Source organism: Apteryx mantelli, chromosome 16 (assembly GCF_036417845.1).
Source record: "Apteryx mantelli isolate bAptMan1 chromosome 16, bAptMan1.hap1, whole genome shotgun sequence".
In the NCBI taxonomy this organism is placed as follows: domain Eukaryota; kingdom Metazoa; phylum Chordata; class Aves; order Apterygiformes; family Apterygidae; genus Apteryx; species Apteryx mantelli.
In genome coordinates this window covers 4,987,387-5,015,150 of record NC_089993.1, presented here as the reverse complement: position 1 = coordinate 5,015,150, position 27,764 = coordinate 4,987,387, and the positions used below count along the sequence as shown (strand labels likewise).

The 27,764-nt window shown below is 44.7% G+C and overlaps 2 protein-coding genes across 2 annotated transcripts in view; both read right to left on the bottom strand.

Annotated features, from left to right (window-relative positions):
• The window catches only part of SEC14L5 (SEC14 like lipid binding 5), a 33,924-nt gene extending 30,872 nt beyond the window's left edge, over window positions 1–3,052 (bottom strand). The window contains exon 1 of the mRNA XM_013961667.2: window positions 2,981–3,052. Coding sequence (XP_013817121.1) covers window positions 2,981–3,043 — 63 coding nt within the window. The 5' untranslated portion in view covers window positions 3,044–3,052. The remainder of the gene's footprint in view (window positions 1–2,980) is intronic.
• Window positions 3,053–15,978: 12,926 nt separating this feature from the next.
• Window positions 15,979–27,764, bottom strand: part of LOC106500004 (syntaxin-binding protein 4-like) — a 38,617-nt gene continuing 26,831 nt past the window's right edge. The window contains exons 11-20 of the mRNA XM_013961669.2: window positions 26,877–26,974; window positions 23,873–23,969; window positions 22,585–22,712; window positions 21,762–21,854; window positions 21,153–21,218; window positions 20,433–20,621; window positions 19,696–19,812; window positions 18,408–18,457; window positions 17,407–17,537; window positions 15,979–16,040 (exon numbers count right to left, since the gene is read on the bottom strand). Of these exons, the coding sequence (XP_013817123.2) occupies window positions 15,979–16,040; window positions 17,407–17,537; window positions 18,408–18,457; window positions 19,696–19,812; window positions 20,433–20,621; window positions 21,153–21,218; window positions 21,762–21,854; window positions 22,585–22,712; window positions 23,873–23,969; window positions 26,877–26,974 (1,031 nt within the window). The remainder of the gene's footprint in view (window positions 16,041–17,406; window positions 17,538–18,407; window positions 18,458–19,695; window positions 19,813–20,432; window positions 20,622–21,152; window positions 21,219–21,761; window positions 21,855–22,584; window positions 22,713–23,872; window positions 23,970–26,876; window positions 26,975–27,764) is intronic.

Genomic DNA, 27,764 nt, shown 5'->3' with positions numbered 1-27,764 from the left:
AATGCAAGCTGCAGAAGTATTAGTAATCAGCAGAGTGTAAATTCATAGGCAATTATGCAGAGACCCAATATAACAAACATATTACCAGTAAAAGCACTGGCTCATCTGTTAAGCACAGCCTCATGCTGTCTAGCGGATAAGTTTGCACAAACATGCACTTTTGAGAAGCCCATAAAATAAATCATATTCCTGATGGTAGGGCTGAACGAAAGGCATGGGAAACACTATGTGCTTTAATAAGGTCAGGATGCAATGGATTGCTTGGCTCATTTGGCTATGATGATCCTATTTCTCAGATCCTCATAACTGAATGAGATACACACACTATTTACTACAGTGTGACCCAAACACCAGAAGTACTGGGGGAAAATAGTTTTTCTAACACACACCTCATGACACACAGTCTAACAGACCACAGAAGATATGATGACCCTCCCCATCAAACAGATGAGGAAACAAGCACAGGAATATCAAGCTGAAGAGGACACAGAGACCTGTAAAATGTGGAGGTGTCTTGTGATCACCCACATGAGCTTTGGGTTCCTCTCATAAACCAGGGTATGAGATCATGGCATTCCAAAGGTTTGCACAAAGCATTTGAGGGGAAAAGATGAAAGCAGCTGAATACAAGGTTCCCAGTAGTGGGGAAGCTGCTGTCAGATTTATGTTGAGGCAGATTAACAGCAATACCATGTGCTCAAGAGCAAAACAGCCTCACTGTACGCCTACGTTCCATGTGAAACTTCCAGCAACTGACAGCAGCACTTGACAGCTCTGAGAAATTTGCACTGCCTCCACACAAAGGGAAGACTCCATCTAAACATACCAAATATAATAAAGAAGCCTGCGTTCAACTCGGCCTGCATGAACTGCCGCTAGATTTGAGCACTACTGTCTTCAGAGTATTTACGACATCAGTACTGATAATAAAACAAATCCTACTGTGAACACATGGTTTTAACAGGACATTAGAGTGGGACCAAGGGGTCTACATTCAATTCCTTACTCCACCATGCAGTCCTTTGGGTGACCTTGCACAAGTAACAATCTACATAAGAAAGAGAACTAATACTTTTGCTAAGGTAATAAGAGTTCAAGTTTGCTCAACACCAAAAAGATGGCATTTACAATCCCAGCCTTGAAACTCCAGGGAATTATGAGTTCTATCATGTCAAAAAGCCAAAATTGAAAGCAAATAAACTGAAATCATATAAAATTAAACCACTTGAAAAATAAACCCATCAAACCCTGGCCTTTAGGTATTCTGCTAACAAGCTTACAAAGGATTTGTCTAGAGGCAACCCACCCTCCTGTATTAGCAGCCAATCTATTGTTGGGCATCTGGTGTTAGGGTTATCCTACTAATCTAGACAGTAGAAATGCGGAGAGCTATGTATACAGCAAAGTCTACTGGTATCTTCATAACAAGCATTGCTATCTTATTCTAAGACAGGCTACACTAAGACAGCAAAGAACATACCCAGAAAAGTTTCACTAACACAAGCAGGTAGGGTGCAACCTTAGGCTGCACCCATATCTACAGCAAGTTACCGGCTTAGCTGTTAAACAACCACTGCAAACTCAGACAAGACTGGAAAGAGGGGAAAAAGTGAAAAAAAAGGGAAGAAAATCCAAGCATCAAAAATAAAGTGTTTATTTTGATAATCGGAAAGTATTAAGGTGAATGGCAACTACTCTTAGCTGAGGGAGTGCTGCTGTCTTTGGGGTGCACACACACTTTGGCCCAAACAAAGAAACTCTCATCCAGTTTTAACTACTGAAATAGAAGACTAGAGATTGTTTTGGATAAACAAATCTTATGGCACTGACTTCCCAGGAACCCAAAAGAGGTAGTGTTGTCAAGAGACACACAAAGCACAAGTCAGGCTCTCCTTTCCACTCATGGGGATGATTTCAACTATCTGTAGGCTATAGCTTTTCATCTTCATTCTTGATCCCTAACAGACCAAAGAAAATTGTTGTCCATGTTCAACGAGGAAGGAAGACAATGGAAAAAGCAGCAGACTACAAAAGTCTCAAGTACCAAGCCTCAGGGAATCCTAGAGTGGACTGAAATGCTCAACAGAAGTTACAAAACAAAGCCTTGCAAGAATCTGTATGCAAACCTCTGAGATATAGGCCCAAATGCTCAGTGCTGCCCTTGAAATACAAGGAGCAAGCCCTTCAGAAGAATATTTGGCACACACCTTGAAAAACAGTGACAAAGTCCAGAATACCACATATGCCCTCCAACTGTACCTGTCTAAGGAAGTTACATGGCCACATTAACTTTCCGCATCACCAGTGGAAGAATTTCAATCGCAGCCCTGAAGCCTCTTTTGGAAATTACAAAATTTAGAGAGAGATTTCCCAACATTTCAATCATGGGGTGAACAGGGAAGAACAATATGGAAGATTTTTTTCCAAAAATTTCCCATTTTTAACAAAATCAAGAAGTTCAGTGTGATTTAGAATTGAGTTCTAGATACAGATATCCTACCATACTGACCAGGATGAGAAAAACTGAGAGTCTCCAAAAATATTCAGGCCAAAGCTATCTCATTACCACTTTTTAATCATTTTTGCTCAGATCAAGAGATTCTACACCAAATGGTATTTTGTGACAATGCAAAGACAGTGTCTGACCACAAACTGTCTAACCCCATTCACCCAAACGTTACATTTTTTTCCTTCTTTGTGATATTACTCTTGCATGTTATGGAAGGTTTCTTTTTCTCCTCTACTAATTAAACTGGCTATTAAAATATTTAGATGTTTATTCTGATTTTTCACAAAGAATTGAATAAAGGATGAAAGATAACAAGAATTAAACCTCTGTTCCCACAATGTACCCAAAAGATTGCCATAAAGACATACTAGCCAAAACTGCAGTTCCCCACCTCCCACTGCCTTATGTCAAATAAGACAGAGGTTGCAGTCCTTAGCTGCGAGAGAAGTAGAAATGCTGAGTGTTACTCACTGCCATGACGAGCTCAAAAGGATATTTGTAGACCCGAACAGGGGACTGGTACTTCTGCACCATTTTTACTACACACCTGTAAAAGAAAAAAAACAGCAGATTTTAGATCCTTTATCGGAAACATAACTCTACTGCAACATGTCCTAGCAATTTTCACCTACAGACCTTACTAGAAGCCTTAAGTCTTTTTCACAGCTAGGGAGGAGGAAACATATTAGGGAAGATATCTTGCCCTGTGTCACTTAGAATGAAACACAGCCTGCAATCCCAGTGCTGTGTCCAGTAAACAATACCGTACTTTGCTGCTTCCCAACACTATTGCAGTGAATTCCACTTAGAGCTTAAACAAAACTCATGATAATAAAGCACAAAACAGAGATGTAAAGTCAGAATCAACTGATTGCACCCTGGAGAAGGAAGCCTCTCAGAGGGCTTGCTAAACTTAAATGGTGATTTTTTTATCCTCCTTTCTGCATTGTTTGATATCACCATACAAAATCCCTTATATTGCAACCGTTTCCAGTGCTAAGCCTTGGCTTCCTCTTTGTTAGCATTTTAAATGCTTTTGGGCACACAGTAGCATCCAGCTGTTTTAACCCCACTAAAAGAAAGAAAAAGGAAACAGCATGCCTAGAGAACATGCCTGACGCTTAGCTAGCAATCACATCCCACTGACTGGATGCCCACTGCTTCCAGCTGAACTAGGAAAATAACTGCATGTAATGGTAACAATTCAGTTCTCAGCATTTCATTTCTCCTAACCACCTCTCACTGTTCTCATCAGGATTCCTCCCTCAGACTCTTTTGCTGGGGTTTTAACCCTCAAGCAGGCACCAATATCAGCATCTGAAGGAAGTATGTAAAACATCTAAAATGTTCTTAAGCTGCTTTCTGTAAGTCCTTTAGGATGCTGCCCCTATTAATACCATCTACAAACATCAGAAACACAAAAGACTGGGCTGCTGGTTTGAGACATTACACTGATTCCACCCCACTCAGATTCCACCGCGAAGCAGACAGCCCTTGGCAACATGATGCAGTGTAGCACTGAACTCAACAGAGCAAAAGACAACTTATCCCTGACATTTTAAGCCAAAAACTGGAGCTGAAAGATGAATTAAAGACAAAAACAGCGACATATTTTCCTCCAGGAAGACTGCTGCAAAACACTATTATACAGGAAAATCTAAGCATTAAGCAAGGGAAAGGGAAAAAAAGCTTTAAAAAGTTTGGGTACCTGAGAATGGGGATGTTTGTAGATGAGTCTCACGATCAGATGGTCAGGCCTTGCTGGATCTCAGAGAGTCTCATTGGTACTAAAAGCCAGTCCACGCAGAACAAGTAAACAGAGAAGAGAACGCATCAGTAGAGCATCCAGCTCAAACTGAAGTGAACAGAGCAGGGGCAAGCAAGCACCCAGGAAGCCCAGGCTGCTATCATGTAACAGATACTCGAGCCAACAGAAGCACGGGGCACCTTGTAACGCAACGCTGTAATATGATTATGTAACCGCGATACCTAGGCTGTGCGGGAACCTTCCAAGTAAGTGCAAATACAGCAAGAGAAGCCTAGTCAAACATTTTGCTGTGATCTTGCTACCAGTTATGAGTTTGCCTTCTACTTGGGAGCTGCAATACCAGATTTTCCACAGCTTTATTGAACCCTATTTCCCTAGCTGAGGGAGGTTGGAGAAAAAGGGCCAGAGACTATTGTAGCCACAGGAGCTGCGGAAGACAGATAGCTGTTAACTCAAACATGCCCTAAAACCATTTATGCCTTGGAGAAAGTGCAGTGGCTGACCTGTTATGCCCTCTTCTCAGAGCAGGACTGTGAGAAAGCCATTCTGCTTCTCAAAGCAAGGGGGACTCCAGCTAGAACATCTGAAAAAAAGAGAAGGCAGTGAAAGGTAGCTGTTTGTGCACACAGATACACATACATGATTAGCAATGATAATGATAAGATTTCAGGTTTTACCACTGGCCAGCTAAGCCATGTTAGCTAACAACATGCATCCTCCAGAGCTTTAGAACTACAAAGACAGACATGTTTTAAAAATTATTTCATGTACTCCACTCAAATTACAAACAGATGTGTTCAACCACTTTGTAAAGAAAGCCAGAAGGAAGCTACACACCTACAGAATATGGCTGCTCCTCAACTATCCATCACACCACTCCAGCCTCTACAGTGGCCCAGGCTACCTCCTCTGCTTTGTATTTGCATCTGGCTAAAATCACATATTAGCAAACACAGTTCAGCTGAAGAGCAGTGACACACTAAACTGCAGCTTGATCACTTATAACCATCAATCCACATCAAGAGGAAGACCTATAACCATTCACTGGGAAAGTTGGGAAAGACCATGATCTCAGCTGGCCAAGCCCAGTTCAGTTTCAAAAATTAAGAGAAGCTAGAGCAGCTAATGCATTGAAGCAATGTATCTAGCTAATCATTTTAATATCTCAATTAGACATTGGAAGTGTTTGGAAGTATTGCACGCCTGGATACATAGAACAGTGGCAGCTACCACATTTCATAAAGCATCCAGTAACACTAACTGCAATGCCAACTGGACGGAGAGTCAACAGTCTGAAGCTCCCTGCAGAGTCCAGCTGGCCTACGTGCCCCTTTTGCTACAATCCACACAGCGATTCACAGATTAACCGAACCCTAGAAGGCAGTGAGTTAATTACAAGCCTGAGCTACACCAGCTGGCAGGATACTGGGGGAAGCAGGGCAGGCTTATTGTAAATTGGAAGTATATGAACCCCTGGCTGCATATACATTTGCCTGCTGTAGCTTTGGTAGCATTTCAGAGAAAAGGTGAGGTTTTAATGAGAAATGATGCAAATGCAGCACGCAGAGTTACTGTTACATATTAGCTAAGCCTGAAGAGAGCGAGGGCTCCCACAAGGAATACAATGTATACGTCACTACACACACGGCAAGGGGAATAGAGGCAGTAATATTAACTGCATGTTTCCATTTTATTTAGAATCATTCATTATGTACCTGAGAGATTTTACATATGTTTAACTTTTATTCCATTGTTATCTGTAGGAGGGACATACTTGACAGAGTACAGACAGTTGGTTGGAAACAAGAAATTGGGTTTATATATGAATATACAACATATATCAAAGCCCTGAACCAAAGCCCCCTCACCCTTGCTTCTCAGCCAGCCTAGTATGAAGTCATTCAACTCTTTCTACATTAGTACTGCATGTTGGATGGTGAAACTCGGCATCTAGTGACTTCAGTAACTTCTCCCACCTGCGGTGGCTTCTCTTCAGCTGGAAGAGAAGAACTGAGCAGTGGTGGGGTTTTTTGTTTTTGTTTTTTTCTTGGGGGTGGGGCAGGGGGGAACAGAGCACTGCTGAAAATACTGGAGTTTCAGACTTCAAGTTCTACTCTACTAGGACACATGAAAGCTAGCTGCAGCACCCCGTGGAGCTGGTATTTAAAGTTACGAAAGGCAGGCTCTTCAGGCCTTGTGGTCTTCCCCCCTCCCCCCCCAAATAAGGCAACACTGCAGACAACACGGAGAGAAAGAAGAGCTGTGTGATGTTTTCTCCACCTTAAACACCTTTCACTTAGGCAGATGTTGACACAGTAGCTGATGCTTTGCACATATAATAGCAAGATGATACCAAGCGGCAAGATATTTATTAGAGCTCTTTCACATGAGTCAAGAACTTGTTCTCAAGTCTTCTGTACCAAAATAGTACAGGCAGAAGCTTTTAGTATCTTTTAGAAGTAGACAGTCTTCTCAGGCAAAGAGATTTGATCTTCCTGTTCCATCTTACACCTAAGAAATGTCTATGGTGTGGGGAGTGAAGGAATATGAAGAGTTTTAAGGCAGCACACTGTTGTGTGCCTGGCCTCCTCTTTTTACACCTTGCAGAGATGCCTGGAGTCCTGTTGTTGATTATAATCAAAAGACAGGCAAAAACATTCAAACAACACTCACCATGTTCTTTACAAGACAATAAGGAACAGTTTCTCTGGCTGAGAGGGGAAGAGGAAAAAGGAACAGCATGCAGCAGTCTGCTCTTGAAGCTGTGGGAAGTTAGCCATGTCCTCCGTCTATGTGGCAAAATAAGCTTCGTGCTCAATACCTTCACATTTTCATCTCATACTTAAGTGGATGTTCTTGCCAAAGAAGCATGATTGTCCTTTTACACTGCCACATGCTAAATGCTAATTGAAATTTAGCAACCTGCAGCAGTAGACAATCTTTCTTGAAGGAAACAGTCTCATTCCTCTCCCATGCCAGTCTCAAAGAAACATCCTTCTCCTTGCCCTTCCATAGGGAACGATGCTATATGCTTTCTTAACCATCAACATGCCAGTATGCATGTAACAGTCATTAAATTAGACTTAAGAATGGAAACCTGCTCTGGTTCACCTTAACATACAGAACAAGAGTAGGTCCAGTTGCCAGGTGCCTTCACATCGGTACAGAGCGCCAGCACAGAGCAGTCCCAGCTCGCCCCATGCAAAGTTCACAGGCACATTTCCTCTGCACACTGGCACGCTGCACACAGGTGTGCTTGCCAGCCCCAGCCAGGCGCCAGTGGTGCTGCCAGCGCAATCCCCTTCTCACACCGCCTGCAAACTGATTCTGCTACTTGGAGGAGTTAAGCCAAGTGACCCAGAGTATAACAGCACATGCTTGGTTTAACCCTACCCCAAAGCCAATTGAGTTTTATACAGAAGCTGACCCAAATACATCGGTAGATTTGCAGTGACTTACCGGGGTCAGCCTTCGAGTTCACAAATACTGGAGGGCCAGCCAGGTATCCCAGCACAGCTGAGCAGCTAGTTTGCAGGACCAACGGGGACCGCGCACTGCTAGCCCGAACGAAGGATCAGCTTATCGTGGGGCTGGTATTTCCCGTGCGAGCCCCTCGCCGAGCCCAGCGGGGCAGCGCTGCGCTCCTACAAGTGCTCGCAGCCACACACACGGCTGCGGCAGGCGCGGCCCCGCCGACGCCCGCGAGCCCTCCCCAGCTTTCGCAGGAGCGACCGCGACCGCACGAGCCCACTACGCAGCAAGCTGTCATCAAGCTTTAGCGAGGAGAGCCAGGGAGCAAGAGATTAAACGGCCGCCAACTTCCGCTAAGTAGGGCAGGAACCAGCAAAACTTTAAAGTGGGTTTTTAGATAAACCCGAAGTGATTCGCAGCGCGACTGCTCGGGGTTTAAGCCCGCCACTCGCCACCACTCGGCTTTTACCCGCGCTCTCTAATCCCCTAAGGATTATGACTAAATTTCCCTTTCAGCTTCTCGGAGCTGCAGGAATAACGGCTCCCGGCGCCGCCGGCCCCCGGCGCCGCCCCCGCCGCCACACGGAGGGCGCCGGCGAGGCCCGGGCACACGGCGGGGCGCCGCCGCCGCCCCCCGGCGAGCCCCGCGCACGGCAGCCGGGGGGGACGGGCCCGCCGCAGCGGGGTTCCGCGCCGCCCCCCCCCCTCCCAGCCCGCCTCGGGCCGCCCCCGCGCCTTCTCACCGCTCAGCACGGCGGAGCCCGGCCGGGCCCATGCCGAGCGCGGCGGCGGCGGCGGTGGCCCCGGCCCGCTGCGCCGCCCCCAACGGCCGCCGCCGGCTCCACGCGCTGCCTTCAACCGCCGCGCGCACCGCCCCCGCCGCCCGGCCCCGCCCCCCCGGCGGCGCGCGGCGCCGCAGAGCGCTGTCCATTGTGCTGCGGCCCCGCCCCCCGCCCCGCCCGGGCACGTGCGCCCCCCTGCCGCCCCTCCCCCCCGCCGCCATTTCGCCGCGCGGCGCTGAGGAGAGGGCGGGTGGCGGGAAGCGGCGCGGCGTCACCGTTCCGTTAGGCAGCGGCCGCGGGTCCGGCTCGGCTCGGCTCGGCTCGCCACACCGGCTCAGCCACAATAATTCAGGCGTCTTAGGAGGCTTTAACGTGTATCAGTTGCCTGCCTTAAAAGATCAGGTGCCCCCGGAGCTGCCGCCTCGCCGCCGCCTGCCAGAGGAGGTTCAAACCCTGGCACTGACGCTGAGAGGAATGAACCGGTTTAAGCACTAAGTGGAAGGAGTCAGTTACGGACCGACATCCTGTTCATCGCACCTGGGTTTAGGGCTTCAGGAGCTGTCCCACTAGTGTATGTACTCACCTTTCCCTAGGCTTTCTCAGTGCGTGGCGCAGACCGCTGGTTTGCTGCATGGAGTGTGATTACCCAGAGCGCTGCACGCTCACTTTGAGGCGATTCTCTGACCTCTCAGCTTTTTTTCTACGTAATCTCTGGGAGTGCTGCACGAAGCCGAGGGAGGTGCCACCCGCCCCGTGCTGCAGGACACGCCACGAGAGCGGGTCTGGCCGGCCGCGTGCTGGGGAAAGGGGCCGCGGCAGGGAGTCGTCGCCAAGAGGCGACGTCGCCTGGTGGGACCTCCTTGCGAACAGGGCTCCCCCGCCGCCGCCTCTCGCGTGCCAGGCTCAGCCGCCGCGCGGGCAGGCAGTGGGACCGGTGCATGGCACACCGGAGCGGGAGCAGCGCGTGGCAGCGCGCTGCTCCTGTAAGCCCTGGTGCCAGGGCAGAGGAGAGGGAGGTGGGAGACCAGCCTGGGAATGCTTTGCACCTTCAAAGCCTGCTTTCAAAACTTCCCAAGGGACCAGCTGGCACTTGGGGAGATGTTATTGAAAACACCATGCTCACATTTACTGTTGCTTTTTATTTTCCCGCCTCCTTATCACGTCCAGCTGTCGAATGTCCCCTTATCTGAGCGGGCATTTCAGGAAGCTGTGCTCCTATTTCTGATCGGCAATATTTCCTGAAGTGTTCTGCTATCTCAGAGAGGAGGCCAGCCTGGCAGCGCTCCGTAAACAGAGGCTCCGCAGAGCTGTCAAATGGCAAAACAGCCTGAAAGCTCCTGCCTGAAAATTCACAGCAGCTGGCATTTCCTAGAGGCCTTCATACAACTGCCAGGCATTGAGAACCACAACGTTATCCAAGGCCCACAGCATCTAAATTTACTTTATAAATACATGTTGTCTTTTCCCATCCAAAACATCACTTTTTTCAGAGAAATACCTCTATCACTGTTAAATTTCCTTAGAGGAGGAAGAAAGGAAGAATAAACGAGGAAATAAAATACAACTTCTACCCCATTATTACAAATCCTACACCAACCCATTACAGTTTTGCGACCCAACAGCGGTAATTTTACTTCTGTTCTAGTCATAAAAGCTTGTCAAGATTGCAGAGAGGCCCATTCCATCCTTTCCTCTGGTAGGCAGCCCTGCTCTGCCATTCCCGTTTTCCAACATATATCCTCTCCTGCTGCCAGAAGACCACCTTGGCATTTCACACTTTCAACATGCAACTTCTTCCCCTGTCAGAGAGGCAGTTCTCTCCTGGCATTCCCAAATGTCATGAAGTCTCTTCATTTCAGCTCTCTATCCTTTTATCACCACCAAGAGAAACCCCTTGCTATGTGCGGTGCCCATGTCCTCCTTTCCTTACACTTGAAAGGGAGGAATATGCTGTTAGAGTTGCAGCAAAGATGCGCGCCCAATTTTTCCATCAGCTGACCCCGGACTGGATGCTTGCCTCAAGGCATGGCGTTCAGTGCTTGGTATTTCTCATGGGAGCCATTCAAAAGGAAGTCCGGCACATAGCAGCCCGGCACAGGCTGGTCTCTGTAGTTAAAAATTAGAGTGTTCACCAGGAACGATGTCTGGCCTGTGGTTACCGTTCACCTCCACTTCCCCAGTACTGAAGGCTTTTCACTGCAAATTCTCTTCCTCTCCAGCTTTCTTCCCTGATCTGTGGGGGTGAACTTGAAAAATTTGGCAGAAAAATCCAGTGCATCATGTGCTGAAAAGAAGAACTTGTAGGGTTTGTTCATGGTATTGTTATTTGTATTTTACGGCAGGTGGAGAGAAGTGTGGGAGTGGTTTGCCCTATGCTTTTTTACGTGCATGAATGCTTATTATCAAAGCAGCTGTCCTCTGAAGAAGCTGCAAAGGAGGTTTGTGGCAGTGCTGTAGTCAGTGAGGCCAGCAAACTCACAAGTCTGTCCTGGAAGCGCTGGGCTAGCCTCAGCCCTGTGCAAGAGAAAGATCACTGTGTCATGGAAAAGTAGCATCACGCAGACAGCCCAGTCCTAGCTGCATTGTCACACTTAAGTCACTTTCCAGTCCCCTTTCACATGTGTTTAACAACCTTAGAAAATCAGCATTGTTTAAACATTAAAGAGTCTCTTTAAAAATTCAGCAGCAAAGTTCACCTGGTTTTTAGAGCCATATTTAAAGCAGGGTAGAAGTGTTATTTCCACTCTCTAGACCTGGGCTTTTGTCCAGCCAGTGTCAGTGAATGGGGCTGAGAGAAAAAGGAGGCTCTGCAGCCTCCAGCACTGGGAACAGAAATGCCAATCTACTCCGCAGCAGTGTTCAGGGTTAGTTTTCACCTCCACTATGAGAAACACATCTCTCAAGAGAACCTTTCTAGCACTTAACTTAGCTCTGTTTTATAAAGCTAAGTAAAAGTTCAGCCTGCTGTTTTAAGAGTCAGCAAAAGTAAAGATTTTGAGGGTTTCTTCAATGAAAACGCAGAACAGCAACAGATCATTCCACACCATTCTCCAGATCCATTTGTACTAGAAGGTCAAGTCCATGTACTGTGGTCCCCTGAAGATTTGCCTTCCCTATGTCACTCAGAGGTAAGCTGGCACTGTCCGTTCCATTTTTCTGGTGCAAAACTGAGATGAAGCGTGCTGCCCAAGGTCACACAGTGAAATGGCAGAGATCACTGGCAGAGATGGAAATGGAGATCTAATGAGCTCCAGTCCAGCACATCTTGCAGCAGATTCAGTTACCTTACTCATCAGACTGCAGATAAACAGTGCTAATGGCTCTCTGCTACATTCACCTTTCAAGATAATGCCTAGGTGGCTACCTGCCCAAGCTTCCCTTTTTTGCATATGTTAAAATAGTTCAATATTCCTATCTTGTTTTGGTTTATTTTGTTAGAGGAAAAGGATTCCCACCCTCTGGCCCACCAACAGGTGAAAAATGAATTTCTGCCTTGCTTAAGAAAAATGCAAAATAAAAACATCAGGTCAGTGATACTTTACACCCAAAACTTACAAGTGAACAGCTGACTGCACTGATGTTCTTTAAATGCATTGTCATGAGTTTATACACATGCGATGTGTTGAACACAGTCCATTACACCCATTTACTAGCATAGGTTGCATTTCCCCTTGCAGCTCGTAAAATACTTGCCATTTTCCATCTTAACCACTCAGTGAGATCTACTACCATCCAAGACTCTCATTTTTATCAGAAATACTTCTCCTTCTTCTCCTTTCTATTAGGACATGCTGGGGCTCTCTTACAAAGATATAACATGCTGTGACAGCAGCAAATCTCCAGAACTCCACCAGCAAACTATGATATTGCAAATGATGATGGAATTTAGCTCTTTATGAGTGCCAGACAGGCCCTGTGTAAATAAAATGCATTCTGGCTAAATACCATGTTCTGTGACTTTTCTTTCTGTGCTGTTCGTTCCTTTTTGCCTCTTGGTAGCTCTATGGGAAGATGTCATTTTGTGACTAGCTGAGTTCTGCCTAAATCAGCTTGCCTGGGAGTAAATGATGACATAGATTTGTTATTCTAGGTCACCAAAATCAGCAGCACCTCCAGGAGCACAATTCTCATCATACCTTAGCTTTCAACATTTCTCTAAAAAGATAGCAGTTAGCAACAATGCTATTAATAGGAGATGGAAAGTTTTCTGTGCTTGAAGCAATGGCAAAAGGAACATGATGAGCTTAACATGGTACTAAGAAAAATAATGTAAACAAGCTAAAAAGTTTGACTACATTGAAAAGCAAAATGTACACAATGCTGGATGTTCTGGCTAGTAGGAACCTGGATGCTTTCTTTTCCAATGAGGTTGCCAGTATGCTAAGAACACAGGATTGTCTAGGCTTTTTAAAAGGCTAAAATCTTCACAGCTCTTTTTCTAGCAGACAGCTCAGGATGCACAAAATACAGTGGCCCTGGATCAGCAACTGGTTGTTTCCACCCTTTGCCATGTGTTTGCATGACCTGCATAACATTTGGGCTTTGTCAGGCTTGTTTCGACGAGGCTTTGACACACTGCGATACTTTCATACAAAAATCTTCTTTCTTGGGACATGAAAAGACAAATCACTTGACAATGGAAGGAGCATCAAATATGTTCTCTTTCAGATCATGTAGCTGATCCCCGGGGCAGGCCAGACCCCACTGGGCTGTACTGTTCCAGCACTCAGGGAGGTGGAGTTCAATACTGATACACTGATGTAATTCCATGGTTGTTGGAGTCATTAGCAAAACTCCTGTTAACTTCCACAAGAACAGACTGGGCCTAAATAATTCTGTTTTCCCCATAACTTTTCCCTTTTCTATTAGGTTTCTCAGATGCCTTTGGGTATATGTAACAATATATCTGAAGATCTGCTGCTTCCCAAAATATTCTTTGTAATATCCTCTGGCTAGTGTGGGGAGCAAAGGCTTTTAGACATCTTCCTAGGATGGAACACCTCTGACTGAATACTTTTAAAGATGCATTGCTACCGGCAGGTTGGTATTGCCATACTAACCCCAGGGGAACTGGAGATGTTTTTACAGAGACAGAGTGCGCCAAACTGGTGAGACTGAATTTTGCTCTATGCACTTTTCTTTCCTGTTGTCTTGCAGCTTTGCCCTGTTTATATAATACACGAGAACAAAGCCATAGGACTAAATCCACAAGTAACATCAGTAAGTACTATCATTCCATGGAAAGAGCGCTGGGTAAAAAAATGATTAACCATAGGGCACCCCAAGAATATTAATATTTTTTAAAGTATCTTTTTCCTGGGAGAATGCCTCATGAATGGTCCAAAGAATTATGTTTCCTTTTAAAAGTCCTTTAATTTATATTCTGAGGGATATATTCAAAAGATTTTAATTTATTGTGAACTATGAAATTAAATTTCAGACCAGCTATTTATGACTGTGAAATTCCACCACCCTGTTGATATTTTAGCAGCATAGTGATTTAAGTATAGTAGATATTAGCTATTGTCACAAGTCTTCCTAGGCCTTTATTTTAGCATATAAAGGATCCACAGGCTTTGAACCCTCATGAAGGAAATTTGAAGTAATAGTACCAAGTTCTGAGTGAAAGCTAGAATATATTGCATTTTCTTGTAACATCTCAATGTATCTTGCTACTAGCTGCCAAAATAAGAGAAAGAATGAATCAAGCATGGAATTCATCTCAGATGAACTGCAACGATAACCCAGCTCAGAAAGCAAACACCTTGTAAGCAGCATTTTCATTTTATTTTCCAGACCTCATGTTCATCTCAGATCTCTACCACGTTCATTGCTAACCACATACAGTCTTGCATCCTGTGTATCTAATTTCCAAGTGACACCTTGGGCCTGTATTTAAATATGTTCACTATGCCCTCTGTGTTCCAAAGACTGTTTGGTGTTCAGTAATACTACATCATTGGTAGCGTATGGCTGTCTCTGGCCCCTTTCTCCAAGGAGTAGCTGGGATGGTACTTTCCACGTCAAGCAGCTGGGATAAGCTATACAAAAAAAAATAAATAAAAAGAAAAGTACCTATCCCAAAACAGGACACTACAGATTAAACTGCTTTTATTATAGTCACTAAATGTACTTTGGTTTTTCATATGAAATACCAAAAGGAATCTGTTTGAGACCCCTGAGTCCCTTGTTAAGTTCATGCTCCTCTTACTACCCAGGATACAAACTCTAAAAGGCTGCCAGTGAAATCCAGGCATTTGTATCTGCTTGAAAACATTTTTCCTATAAAGCTGCAAAACCAAGAGAAAATAGCCTTGTATAACTCGGAGGTAGACATGCAGGGGAGGTTACTGAAAGTCTTCAGTGGCTATTCAGGAAGAATCAGTCTCCTGTTAGAAAGCTTGTTTCCCTCTGGTTTGCCTGGAAGCTGAACCACCAGTTGTGTGTCCTTTCCATCTCCCAGCAGAGCAGCTGTGTTATGAATATGCACAGTTCTGAGCACAAGAAAGTTGTGGGAGATTTATGTAGGCTTCTCAGGCAGTTCGTTGGTTGGACCCAGTGGCTGTGGCTCATCATTCTTGTTCTGGCTTGAAGGAGGGGGCCACGTAGTCTTCTGATGAAGATGACTGCAAATGAAAAATATTTTATGTAGTTTGGGAAAAGAACACAGAACATGACATGAAGACAAGATTTGTTATTAAGGAAGGAAAAGGGGAGGTCTCAAATCTTGCATAGCTATTTGGTTGTACTGGACATCAAGCATTTGTTCTGTCTGAAAATGCTTTTTGTAACCTTGAAATCATGTTTGCAAATGTCTATTTTCTACCTAACGAAAAAGCCATGCAGGCAGATTTTAAGGTCCAGTGAAAGTGATCAACTAACACTGCAGTATTAGACATTTAGGTCTCCAAAAGAAAAAAAAAAAGCCCTTTAAGCAGATATCTTTAGGATACGGTTCTGTTTAGCATAAGAATTTCCCTGAAATCTTTTAAGTGAATAAAGAGAATGAAGACCCAAATGGAGCCATGATTGTCCTACTATCCTTGGCAGGGACTGCAGTGTCTTGGTTCCATGGTATATGATATTAACACAGTTAGTGAGGATTTTTCCCATGCTCTGAACTTCACAATGGTCTAGAAGAATGTTCATTAGACAAACCATAGAACCATAAATTCCCATCTAGCCCAAAGGAAAAAAACACATCTTAGAAAAACAAAACAAAATTAACTAAGCAAAAAGATCTAGGAATTCACACTGTACTTCACTGTGCTGGGCAGGAAGGGTCTTGCTGACTACTAAGGTGTCTTGCTGTCTGTTTCCCTGACGTGATCATCTGAAGGCTTCTACTAGATTATATGGTTAAGAGTTGTCAAGGAAATTTTTGATTAATAAAAACAGGACTTTATTATATGAATTGTCAAAATTACAAACCAAGGCAGTCTTGACACCTATTCCTTGTAATCTGAGATTCCTTCAGTAAGCAGGCACTGGTCCCAGTCACATGGCAAAGCTGCAAACGTAAGCACACAACCAAGTGCAAGTGAAGGCTTACAGAACATCCCTAATACAAGTAGCACTGCTACATCACAAGAAATGCACATTGAAAAGATACAGAGACTCTGGAAACACTGACAAACTCATATATTAGTAGTACTCCTTAAGGGCTACAGTTATATTCTGTGTGTTGTGCTTTGAGAAAAGGCAATGCAGGACTGCAGCACAAGAATGTCATGGCAGTATGTTCAACTGGTGAATAGTATCAAAGAGCAAAGACTAAACACACGTTTGGGACTGTGTGCTCACCTGATCATGACAAAGGGGAGACCATAAACTCTCCTTTTGCATGGAAAGAGTCAAGTGGGGTCAAACAACTGCTGCCAAGAAAAGTTTGCAGCCCACAGACTAAGCTCAAAATACCAAACGGGGAAAGTTACATTAGACTCTCACAGAGGTAGATTCCTTTTCTCTGATTTTCTCCCACCCACAGATATGAGCGTGGAAGGGATTCTGGGCTGACAGACTCATATGCCAAGGAAACAGGGAAGTTACTATTCCCCTCCTCTCAGTATTGGTGTAGTCATATCTGGAATACTGTATCAAGTTTCAGGTCCCTGGTTCAAGGCCATTGAGCAACTGGACAAGGTCCAGCAAAGGGAGGCCTAGAGCATATAACCTGTGAGAGGAAGCTGAGGGAGCTGGGCTTATTTAGTCTGGCAAAGAGGAGACTAAGAGGCAATCTAGCAGCACTCACTACCAGTTCAATAGCAATTACAAAGATGTCAGAGCCAAACTCTTCTTGGCAGTGGCAGAGAATGTAACTGGGGGCAATGGCCACAAATTGAACCTTGGGAAGTTCAGAGCGGACTTTAGGGAAAACTCCTTTACATGGAGCATAATGCAGCTCTGAAAGACATTATCCAGAGAGGCTGTGGATCTTCAACCTTGGAGATTTTCAAGACTTGGCTGGACAAAGCCAGCGCTGACCTGATCTAGTGTGGGCAGTAGTCCTACTCGGAGCAGAAGACTGGACTACTGATCTCCAGTGGTCCCCTTCAACCAGCATTTCTATAATTCTGTGAAACCCTCCTTCCTGTTAGTTTTTCTGGATAAATGCCTTTCTTCTGGCCCTGGGCACAAGTCACACCCTTTGACTCCTTACACTACATGTTTGCATGTCAGATCAAAAGGTAAGTCACATGAGTATGTGGAGTGTAAATTACATCTCATTTAGCCTGTGAGAATCAAGTACATTTATTGGAGTCTTAACTGGTATAGCAAGCAAATATGGAAGGTGGTGGAAACTGCAAGTAACACTAGCAATAGACAACTTTGAGACTTCCTTAGGTTCAGGCTTCTCTAGTTAATTTAGTGCTTACCATCCTTGTTGGAGAGGATTGGTGCTAACAGTTCTTTAGCTTCTGATAGCAAAAGGTCAACAAGATCTGAAGATGGAAGAGATGTATCTGAGACTGCGTCTGTTTTATCCTCTTCTGTTTCACTGTTGACTCTTATAAATATGGAAAGTACCATCAATACTTCTATTTTAAAATCATCATTGAAAATCCTGGCCTGTCTCTCATGAAGGATATTCTATATAAATTACAACTTTCATTCGGAGTGAATTTCATCTCATAACCACAGGAGATTCTCTTTTTGACATATTTGCATTGTTATGTTACAGACAGGTAGTTATATACTATCAAAGTATTCCTTCAAATTTCTCAAAAGTGTTTTCCTTCATTATCTGAGAAATAACCATCTTGGAAATTTAAAATCTGTTTCCCCTTACCATCATTCTCAAAAACTGGCTTTTCTTAAGGGTCTGGTCATTATCAGCGAGACAGTGACCTTTCAATCAGTTCGGTTAAAAGACAGAGTTCTGATAATAGAGTTCTGATACATTTTTTCCCAGGTGATAGGAGGTAGGTTCAGCTTGGAGGAGTCCAAAAGCCTATATTTCTGTAACCATTTATGCATCTGAGTCATGTCTGCTCTTTGCTTGCACCCTATCAGCTTCTGTAACTGCTGTTAGAAAAGGACTAGGTTCTAAAGTCAAAAACTGTCTAATATTAGGAAAAGCAGGTAGATTCACAGCTCTGCTGCTTTGACTCAGCCTGCTCAGGATCTCTGCTAACAAGATCAACTTAACCAGAGAAGTGTTTCACTTAGGATGCTCAGAAAAAGTCTGAAAGAGGCCAAGCCTTCCAAGTACCAATCCACCAATAGCCTCCAGATCATCTTTTCACAATGATTTCATTTCCAAAGGGACAATATGATTACAAACTCTGGGTAAGAAGTGCCTGGATCACCTTCCCTTGAGAAAGGTCGAAAAAGGGCATTTCATGTTTCTGTTCAGTTCCCAGAAGCTGACTCCTACCTCTTCTCGTCTGGTAAATGACTGGATGTGCTCAGAACCTTGTGAACATTCTGCCACAAAACAAAAAAAGGAAAAAAGGTTTCAAACTTGTAGAAATAAATAATACCTGAGAACAAACCCCTGAGTTTTTGCTGGTGATCGGATTTAATCTGACAGTAGTGAGCTTCTGCTTATTCATTGCCCTTGAAGCTAACATCTCAAGGCTCTTTGCAACACAGGCAACATTCACAGTCTATGTAAATATACAGACACATCTAAATTACACATATTAATACCAACACTAAAACATACCAGATGCGGCATAAAAGCACACTTCCAAAGAATAAGTTTGCAGGTTACATTTCAGTGAGGCCATGATCAACGCTACTAACAATCCCTGGTTTCTGGATTGTGCCTGCACATGTTCTCTCTCATTACCATGCATGGATAGTGAATTCTCAAACATTACTTAGGGACATATAAAGGAACATATTTTGCTCCAGTGGTCAAACCCTGTGATGTTTGACCATAGGGTAAAGTCAAATCCATTTCTAAACTCTAGCACCAAGCTGCTTGTGTACCAGTACCTAGCGCTGCAGTTCTAGAGATATTTTAACTCTTTCTTCACCAAAGCAGAGGACACAGCATCTATACTTGCTTCCATTCCACTGTTTCCTATTGATTTCAGGAGCTCCTAAGATAGACTAATAGCAACTGTAGCAGATATACTGAATACTAGTGCTTGCCATGCTGGCCAGTTTACTAATTACACAAGCTTGTATTCCCAATACAGGTAATGAAGTGGAAGAACAATCAGTTAAATGGCTGAAGCAATTATATGTGTGATTCCACAGAAAATCGGGGCGGGGGGGGGACTCTGAAGAAGCAAACTGCTCTTCGAGTTTGCATTTGCTGTACAACCAGAGAAGCAACAGTCCAGTTACACAATGGGAAGGTTAAAACACAGCTTAGACCAGGTCCAACAGAATTTCTGAACAAGCCTCAGCCCCAGCAGCTCTGCTGAAGAGGAGGGACTGTCAGAGGGACGAGTGAGCAGGGACTCTCTCTTAGACAGCAGAGCAACAGGAGTCACACAGGGCAAATAATGCACCACTGTGCTTACACAGCTTGTATGTACATGAGTTCACTCCCAAAGAGTTTCTCCTAGCCAACAGAGTCTTTTTAGAACGAGACGGAAGAAAGTTAGCTCTTGCTTATGAACCAGGAAATGATCTGGACTTGCAAAATAACTCTGAAGGTAACAGGACAGGGTGGTGCCATCAGCACAGGTGGCAGTTCAGTACTTCACCTGCACAAACAGGAGCAGCTTCCTATTGCAGATCTCCAGGCGCTTCCGTGAGAATTCTGATTTTCGTAACTGGCTATCAGCCAGGGACAACTGCCTTTTCAGATCCTGAATGTCCCCCTGAGACAGAAGAAGAGAAAGGTGGTTGTGACACCACAGTCCTGGCTTTTGGAAACACCGACTTACACCAAGATGTGCTAAGAACAGAAGAACACAGTCAGTCTTCCAGGGTAACAGCAGAACTTCCCAAAACAGCCAGAGCTAGTGAGAACCATAAGGTTTCCCATGTGCCTTTCCTTGAACCTCATTCCAGGCTTAGCATTGTGATAAGGTTTTGCTGAGACGGGTGGCCAAAGAGGAAAAAAAAGTGAACTTAAGTAGGGTGTGTGGATGTCAAAAGTGTGGCAGGGAGCAGTGGTCATCAGGAAAAGTTTTAGCTGGAGTCTGTCTTTTTTTTAGGGAAAGTTTTCCTTTTGGAATGCACAATGGAAGTCATACAAATTACAACACATACATAAAGACCATGCTGGCCTTGTACACAGCAAAAAGACCACACTGGCCCTGTTGTTGTACACAACAATCAATGCAAGTGCTACAATTCATTTTCCTTTGTAAAAAGGAAGGTAGTGGTGGTGGGGGACAACAAAAGAAGAGGGGGAACAGGAGTTTGTTTTTTTGTTTTGTTTAACTGGTCTGTTTAGTTTCTTTGCAGGCCCTCACAGGCTCAGGCGTTGCATTACCTCTATTTCAGAGACATGTTTTGCTTTCTTCCCTGCCAGCTCCGTCTTCAGTTCTGCAATTTCAGCTTCCAGCAAATGGATCACTTCCTCATAGTCCTGTTCCGCACTGTGAGCCTGTCTCTGCACGACCTCTGCCACCTGCAGCTTGCTGTGCAGGGTCCAGTTCTCAGAGAGGAAGCCCAGTGCTTTCTGGAACCAGCAAGGAGTTCTAGTTAATTTAATGTACTGCCTCCCCTCAGCCACCAGCACCAGAACCACCCAAACAGCCTTCCTAGGCCCTCTCCCAGCGCTAGGGGCTGCCTTTTCCCCCAGACTTTTGCATGCTAAACACATCATTAGCATCCCTCTGTGTCAGTGCAGCAGTGGCTAGAACTCAGGAATACAGGACCATATCCATGGCAAACAAGTATTGTTTGGTTTCTGAGTATGGGAGACCTTGGGGCTCGGACTCTTCTTCCGGAGACTTATGTGCACAAAGCCACCTGCAGTCAGATCCTGAGCCCCAGCTGGGGTGCTGGCTCTGCCCCAGGACAGATGATCAGTAAGAACTGTGACTGTGCCATGGGTGGTGACTGTGTCCCAGCTGGAGGCTTGGATGTGTATGGGAAGAGCCTCCATGGTTTATTTTTTCTTGTAGGCTGGGGGAACCTGAGGGCACTGAAGTAAAAAAAAAAAAGTGTGAGCCACCTCTAATGACACACAAATGAGCTGTTCACTAACCTGGTTCAGTCTCTGAAGTTCATCTTCCATTGACTTCTTACTGTTCTCTACCTCTTTCAGGAGAGACTAGAGAAAATATTTTCACTGGATTAGAAGGAAGCAATAGGACATTCTCTAGAAAACACCCTGGTATTTTCACTCCTATCCCGCAGAGCGCTATTTTACAATAGCGGTCATGTGCCCTGTCACACTGCCAGCGGTGGTCTGTGGGCTATGACCTGCATGCATGCAAAATTCCACACTGACACCCTAAGAGCCATGCTGGAGGTCAGAATGGGAAGACAGGTGGCATTTCTACTATTCACAAATTTGTGTAACGTTTTTGTATTTAAAAATACAATTTATTATCTGTTAAAAAAAGTGACTGCACACTTCCAGCGCGCATAGGTTTTCATTTGAACGAGAGCGCACAAGAGAGCAAGAGCACACGAGAAAGTTCCAATTAAAGAGAGCAGAGCCTGAGAGTCTCCTTTGTACCAAAGATTGCACAGAATGCAAAGCGGTGACTTCTTAAGAGAGACAGGTTGCACAGACTATTCCTGCATATGACTACAGTGAGTTACAGCAGAAGGCACCAGCCACAAAAGCCGCTCAAATGATAGGTTCCACCTTTAGCCTTCGGACTTCTCGCCGCAGATCTGTCATTTCCAGTTGCAGCTGTTCCAGTTCCTCATTGCCATTACAGCTGAGGGAGTCAGAAGCCTGGAAGGCAGAGGGTCAGACAGCAAATAAGCACCATTTACGCTTTCCCAAGAGCATGTGGTTATATTGCAGGCATATTGCTTTCCGTACCCAGCATAATGATTAATCAAAATCACTTTGAAAAAGAGTCTCTGTTTTTACAAAATGGATCAAATGTCACATTAAATAATCCAATTTCAGTTTTTTCTCCCCCCACAGGATTTCAAGCTTTGATCCATGACACGCCTGGAATAGCTGTGCTACAGTGCATTTTCATTTTGTGAGCCAAATGAAATCAGTTGGAATTGATTAACTATGGCTAATTTTCCTTCTACATCACTGAGTGGCATAGGCTGCTTCCTTCACATCATCCCATAGATGTTTACCTATAAAAATGAGAAGTCTGAGGTCTTTTACAGAACTTCCTATAAGCAGAATGATTAGTGGCTGGAATTCTACCTTTTCTTTATGACTCAAGAACAATTAGGAAATGGAAATCGAGCTTTTCCCTTCTCAGACTGTTATGAATTTATGTATCAAGAGCAATAGCATTGTGATTGATTCTGTATGTCCACTCCTGTAGCCACTGCACGGCCCAGAAGTCCTTAACAGAACTTTTTGGCCTAGGAACATGTCAGCTGCTTGTCAGTTCACAGATAGACATACAGAAATCTTAGTTTTAAGGAGAGCTTTGGAGGTGAGTCAGTCTGCAGCTGGACTGGAAGAGGAAGTAGAGGAGCATTTGACTGACCAGAGAGTGAAAAGCAGATGTATCCAGCAAGCTGGCCACTTCATGTTGAGTGAAGAGCATCGAGCTGGAATCAAGGCCAGCTTCATCCAGCTCATCCTGCATTAGATCCCTGAGTGCTTGGAGAAGGTCTGTGAGAAAGAATCAGAGTTGTTACAGGGCCAAAAGTGGAAAGCATGCTGTATGTGTGCAGGAGAAAGTGCCATGGATCTTGAGGAAATTCATTGACTGCTAAGCAGATCAGGTTTAGAGATGCCAAACATTTTTTTTTTCTAAAATTTGTCAGTTCTTTGACAATCCCCCCAAGCTAAAATAAGTTGTTGATAATCTTTACCAGACCAGTTTTTTTTAATACTGAGAAGTTATTGAACTGAAAAAAAATGAAACTTAAAAAACAAAAAACAGCACTATGTTTCTAAAAGTTCTAAAATTTTGATCCAAAACAAAATTTCTCTGACAAAAGATTTTGATGACACACGTTTCACCAGCCTGATTGCTGACATTTCTCAAGTCGGAATTAAACAAAACTAAGTCAAGGGCTTTAGCACTTAGAAAAGGTGTTAAATCGACAACACTGGCAATCAGGATTCTTTTTGCTCTCAGACACTGTGGAGAAAAGCAGAGTGCAAGAGGCTGGGTAGGGCAGACCAGACCCTACACAGCTAGTGTGGAACGGGCCCGGGGCCCTGGCCCATCCGGTGCTCAGCCCTGTGCCACATCTCCGTAGGAACTGCAGCAGCAACTTGAGCCTTTCAGGAAAGGTAGATTTGCCAAATACCCCTACTCATTTTTATTTCCATTACCACAAACCATGAACCCAGTCACCTCTAAGAGAGGCATAAAGTTCCATATCCATCACTAGCTCTGCATGAAAAAGCCAAGTCTAATAGGCAATGCACTTTGCAAGCCTATTCTATCTGATAGGGGCCATTAGTGAAAAGCACAGAGACTTCTAGGGAACAGGCAACGTTCCGGCGCTTCACAAGAAACAGAGCAGGCTTTCTTTTTCTGAGCATCTCCTAGCTAGTTCCTGCGAGGCAAGCTGAGGATTTAAGTAAAATGAGTCCTCACAACTACCTTCCCTTATTCTCATTTTACACGTGCTTCTACCGAAAGCCCTTTTTCCTTTTCGTGACTTGTTCTTAACTGTCCAGAGGCTACATCAGTGCCCAGCCAGAGAATTATTGTACCTGCCACCTTTCAACAGGTGCAGCTCTTCTTTCTCAGCTGTCAGCAAAGCTACAGAAAAGGTGAAAAAGGCCCCATTACACGCACAGAACTGCCTGCTCACCTCCATAGGCCACGGTTCCCTGAGAGTCTGTTGTCAAACTTTGCCGTAACTGTCTCTTCTTCTCCTCAGTCACATCCAGACTGAGATACTGCAGAACCTGTAGCAAAAACAACAAGCCTGTAAAGAGAATCCTGGAAAAGCAACTCTTTGAAGGAGGTGCTGGCAGGACACTTAGTGCTGTGTTTTTCCTAGATGTAGTTTTTCAGGCAACCTCTCCTAAAGGAATGGACTTGGACTGGATTTCCAGTCTTTCTTCTTTCCTACATTTGTACCAGCATGCTTGCCCCAATGTCCTCCAAGAACATTTTACACAAACAGATTTGCAGCTATTATAAACTCAGAGCTTTATTAAAAGCCAATGGAGCTGTCAGTGTTCAGCTAAGAGCTCAGCCTCTCCTCTTGCTCTTACTGCCCAGGAATGCAGCAGATATCTGAGAAGATAAGAACTATTCACAGTATTTCTGTGGTAACAGAAGACATTCTAGCATTTTGCCTCTTCACTGCACCTTTTGCTTTCTTATTATGTGAGATGCCCTATCCTCTATGATATTTATCACAACAACCTCAGAGCACCTGCAAAGAGGAGACAAACCTATGAAAATCCCACGTCACTGCTAGCAGCAGCAAGCGAAAGATTCGTAGACAAGGTCAAGCTCAGCAGAGAATCTGGGAAAGAGCCTGAATTAAAAGCTCACCTGTCTCGGTTGTCCAGGCTGTACCTGCCACCCCTGTCTACCTGCATACGTCTCCCTCCTAGTCCCCCAGAAAGGAGGCAGGAGATGAGTCCTTGTTCGTGTAACCATCAGCAGGAGGCCCAGGAGCTGGGGCAGGCCTGTCGGCTCTCCTGCGCTGCCTGGGAGGCTCACTCGCCTCCTGCTTCTCTCCCTGCCATCACTGCCTCACACCAGCGCAGAGCGATGCCACACGCTCTCTCTTGCTTTCGGATTCCTATCCCAGATGTAGCTGGCTGCCCTGCTCTGCAGTCTGCTATGTTGGCACCTTGCTTGGGCCACAGAGCAACCGTTTCAGGTTGTGTGACCTGACAGGTCCACCTTGGGTGTCCCCGCACAGCTACCCTCACTCGTTGCAGGCGAATGGCTGGGTGTTCACTGCAAGCTCTGCCAGGCAGGGCTGTGTTTTGCAGCTGTCTGGAAAAGGAGAGAAGGGCCCATCTCACCCCACAAGAGAGCTCCTGTTGGCCCACAGTAGCTTGCTGTTCATAACATCTATTTTTAAAGGGGGAGGCCAAGTGTCCTACGTGCCTCCTACCAAAGAGGAGTTGGTGTTATATCCATAATAGGCAAGAGATCACTGAGCAAATGCAATCCTAAATCCTGATTAAGAATTGTGCAGGCTTAGAAGAAAACTTTCTGCTTGTGTGCTGCCCTCCTGAACTTCCTGGGAGGCTCGAGCAGTAAAATTGCTAGGGCTGCATCTGCCATAGGGTGGCAGCAAATGCCAGCTCATGTGTGTACATCCATCCTTTACTGGTAGTCCTCTTCCCTGCAGAAGGGGTATGTTCACACCCTTCCCACCAGAAAGCAAGCAGTGCCCGGGGCTGGGGAGGCTCCCCGACACAGACCAGTGAGTACTGCAGCTCCAAGGGCACCCTCACCTTTGCTGGGTTTCTCCAGTGAGTGACCAGTTCCACTCCCTGCCCTTTAATGACACCCTTTGAATATATTTTCCATTAAAGGATTAAAAAAGCAACAATTTTGTCTGGATCCTCAGCCCTGCGAACACTACCCTTCCTCAGAGACCTTACTCACTACTCTGACACATCTCTTATTTCAGCCTAATTCTGTCCCACACCAGGCTGCCCCTAGGTCACTCCATCAGTAAAAGCGTCACTGGAAAGTTCGGCTAAAAGCTGACAAAGTGGAGAAGGGCAGCTGACTTCAAGAGGTCTTTGCATCAAAAGCAGTACATCCATGGGAGATAAGACTGCCAACCACAAACTTTTGGATCTCCCTGCAGCATTGAAAAGGAGCCAAGACAAGCCAAGATTTTTCAAACGTACCTTCAGATGTGATCAGGATGTTTCACTATGATGTATTCCCCCTTTTTATCTTCAGAAATTCTGAGGTATGACTCAATTTCAAGCAAATTCAGTTTAAGAGTTAAGACCCATTTTTCTTCCAGACTCCCAATAATACAGTTTGGTAGCAGACTATTATGCCTCTATCTCACTAATCAGATTAGGACTGAAATTTAATTGCACCCCATGAGCAGTGTGATGCTAATCATGAAATCAGTGTTTTGAACACTGCTTCTGTATCTGCATTCCACATCACCTGAGCTATTAATATTCCCAGTACAGCCTGGTTGGGCTTGTGATTAGAATAAAGCGGAATTAGGCTGGAGCAGACTCTGTTCAGTGGGGGATGATACACATGCAGATTAGACCACTGACCAAGTGCAATAACATGAATAGGCAGACCTGATTCTTAGACCATTTGCATTCAGGTTTGTTTTTAATCCCTCTGAAAAGCAAATGACATACTAACCCCAATTCTAATAACTGACAATCCTCACATGCCTGAATGTGACCTTAGTGGAAGAATCAAACCTGAAAAGTCTAGATCTAGTCTCAGCTCAGGGTCGTGCTTCCTGCACAGACACCCCTAAGCTACATGTTTATGTTGCTCCATCAGCGAACTCCCCAGCCCAATGTCCTCCCAGCGGGGACTGTGTCGTAATTGAATGGAGAGCCTCCTCCTTCCTAGTGTGACTGCCCGATTTGACCACTGACCGGCCATACCTTTCTCAGTATCTCTCATCTCGTTCCCCTTCTCCTAGCCTTCCCTACAATCCCCAGACATTTCTTCACAGAAAAACAATATGAGGAGACCATTTGCATAAGCTCATTTTGTTTGACAATAATTTAGCAGCTGGAAACAAGGAGGAACTGGTATCGTGTCAATGGACAGTTTTCTGCATACGACAGTTTTGGAGAGGCTTGAGAGGACACCTCACCTTCAAGAGAGGGAAACATTCCACTTACCAGTTCCAGTTTTCCATCCTTGAGACGAACATGGGGATCCAGTGCTACTTTTGGTTTGTTGCCCAAAGCTGCTTTCTGATTAGGTGCTGAAGCAGGTGCTAAAAAGCAAGAGGCAAACATTAATGGAAGAGCACTTGGGCAAAGGACTCAGGACTCTTGTTGCATGAAATATAATGTGTGTGCAGACAGGCCAAAATCAAAGAACAGGATTTTCTAAATCAGGTTCTGGAAGCCTGAACTCTGCCACTGTTGAAAAGACTAGATGTCAGAGCGTGAACAGTTCACCCATACTTAAATCAAATTTTATCTAAGCACCTAAGCTTGCAAAACATCACTTTGGAAATTTCCAATCTTTTTTTTTTTGTTTTTAAACTGAGTCTTGGGGTCTGTAGCTATGGTGAGTTTTTCTACAAAAATAAATAAATAAAAAGAAAAAATCAGTCTGGACCTTGTTTACTCTCATTGATCTAGCAACACTGAAACACAAAAGTAACATTTTATAAAATTCATCCTTGGCCTTCACAACCCCCATGTTAAAGGAAACTCAGAGATTAAAAGCAATGCGGAAAAATATTTGTGCAAGACTTTTCCCCTCCACAAGACTGCAAAAGTACTGAGACCTTTTCACTCAGTTGCACATTTAAGTTGTCTGGGTAGAATAACTACATGCTCTGAGATACAGACACAGAGGGAGGGTACCTGAGACCACGGCAACTGAAATGATTCTGTAAGAGGAGAAGCAGCAGCTGCTTTCTAGTTAAAAGCTGTCATGAGATCAGGAAAAGAACCAGCTGCTGAAAGCTAGTTCTTCAGGTACCATTTTCAAAGCTCAAATGGCACAAAGCACAAATCCTATTCCCATGCTGTGGCACCCGTGGTCCTCCATCA